Below are 584 nucleotides of genomic sequence, written 5' to 3'. Positions count from 1 at the left end.
TTCTGTGTCCCCAGGTTGTGGCCCTCAGCCAATGCTGGATCAGCCACCTTCTGTGTCCTCGCCCCTCGGAACCACAATCCGTCTGGCCTGCACGTTGAGCAGGGACCATGATGTCAGCATTTATAGCATCTACTGGTACCAGCAGAGGCCCGGACACCCTCCCAGATTCTTGCTGAGATATTTCTCCCATTCAGACAAGAGACAGGGCCCGAAGGTCCCTCCACGCTTCTCCGGATCCAAAGATGTGGCCGAGAACACGGGGTATTTGAGCATCTCTGGGCTGCAGCCTGAGGATGAGGCTATGTACTACTGTGCTGTGGGCACCCAGAGCTTGGAGAGGGATAAGATGGAGATGGAGAACGAGGAAGAAAAGGAGCCTGCTGCTTCAGTGTCCCAGGCACCCCAGACACATTTACCGTGAACTGAGGACAGAAGGACGCGCATCGCCACATAGAGGGCGAGGAGGAGGGTGGGCCGTGGGTTGTGCAGAGCGAAGGAGTCGCTCCTTGTCCAGCTGGGCCCCCGTTGGAGGCTGGATTGGGGGATTAAAGCTGCTTGTGTCTTGGGAACTTGTTTGGTGTGAC

At 57.0% G+C, this 584-nt stretch overlaps 1 protein-coding gene across 1 annotated transcript; it reads left to right on the top strand.

Annotated features, from left to right (window-relative positions):
* Positions 1–31: 31 nt before the first annotated feature.
* Positions 32–421, top strand: LOC106725027 (immunoglobulin iota chain-like; the record flags this gene model as incomplete). Its single annotated transcript, XM_014534598.1, has 1 exon — positions 32–421. A coding segment is annotated over one exon (390 nt), but the record flags the coding sequence as incomplete, so codon positions are not given.
* Between the last annotated feature and the right edge of the window lie 163 nt (positions 422–584).

This window comes from Myotis brandtii, unplaced genomic scaffold (genome assembly GCF_000412655.1).
Source record: "Myotis brandtii unplaced genomic scaffold, ASM41265v1 C41281372, whole genome shotgun sequence".
Lineage (NCBI taxonomy): Eukaryota > Metazoa > Chordata > Mammalia > Chiroptera > Vespertilionidae > Myotis > Myotis brandtii.
Note: the sequence above shows the minus strand (reverse complement) of the source record. Positions and strands in the feature narration are given on the sequence as shown.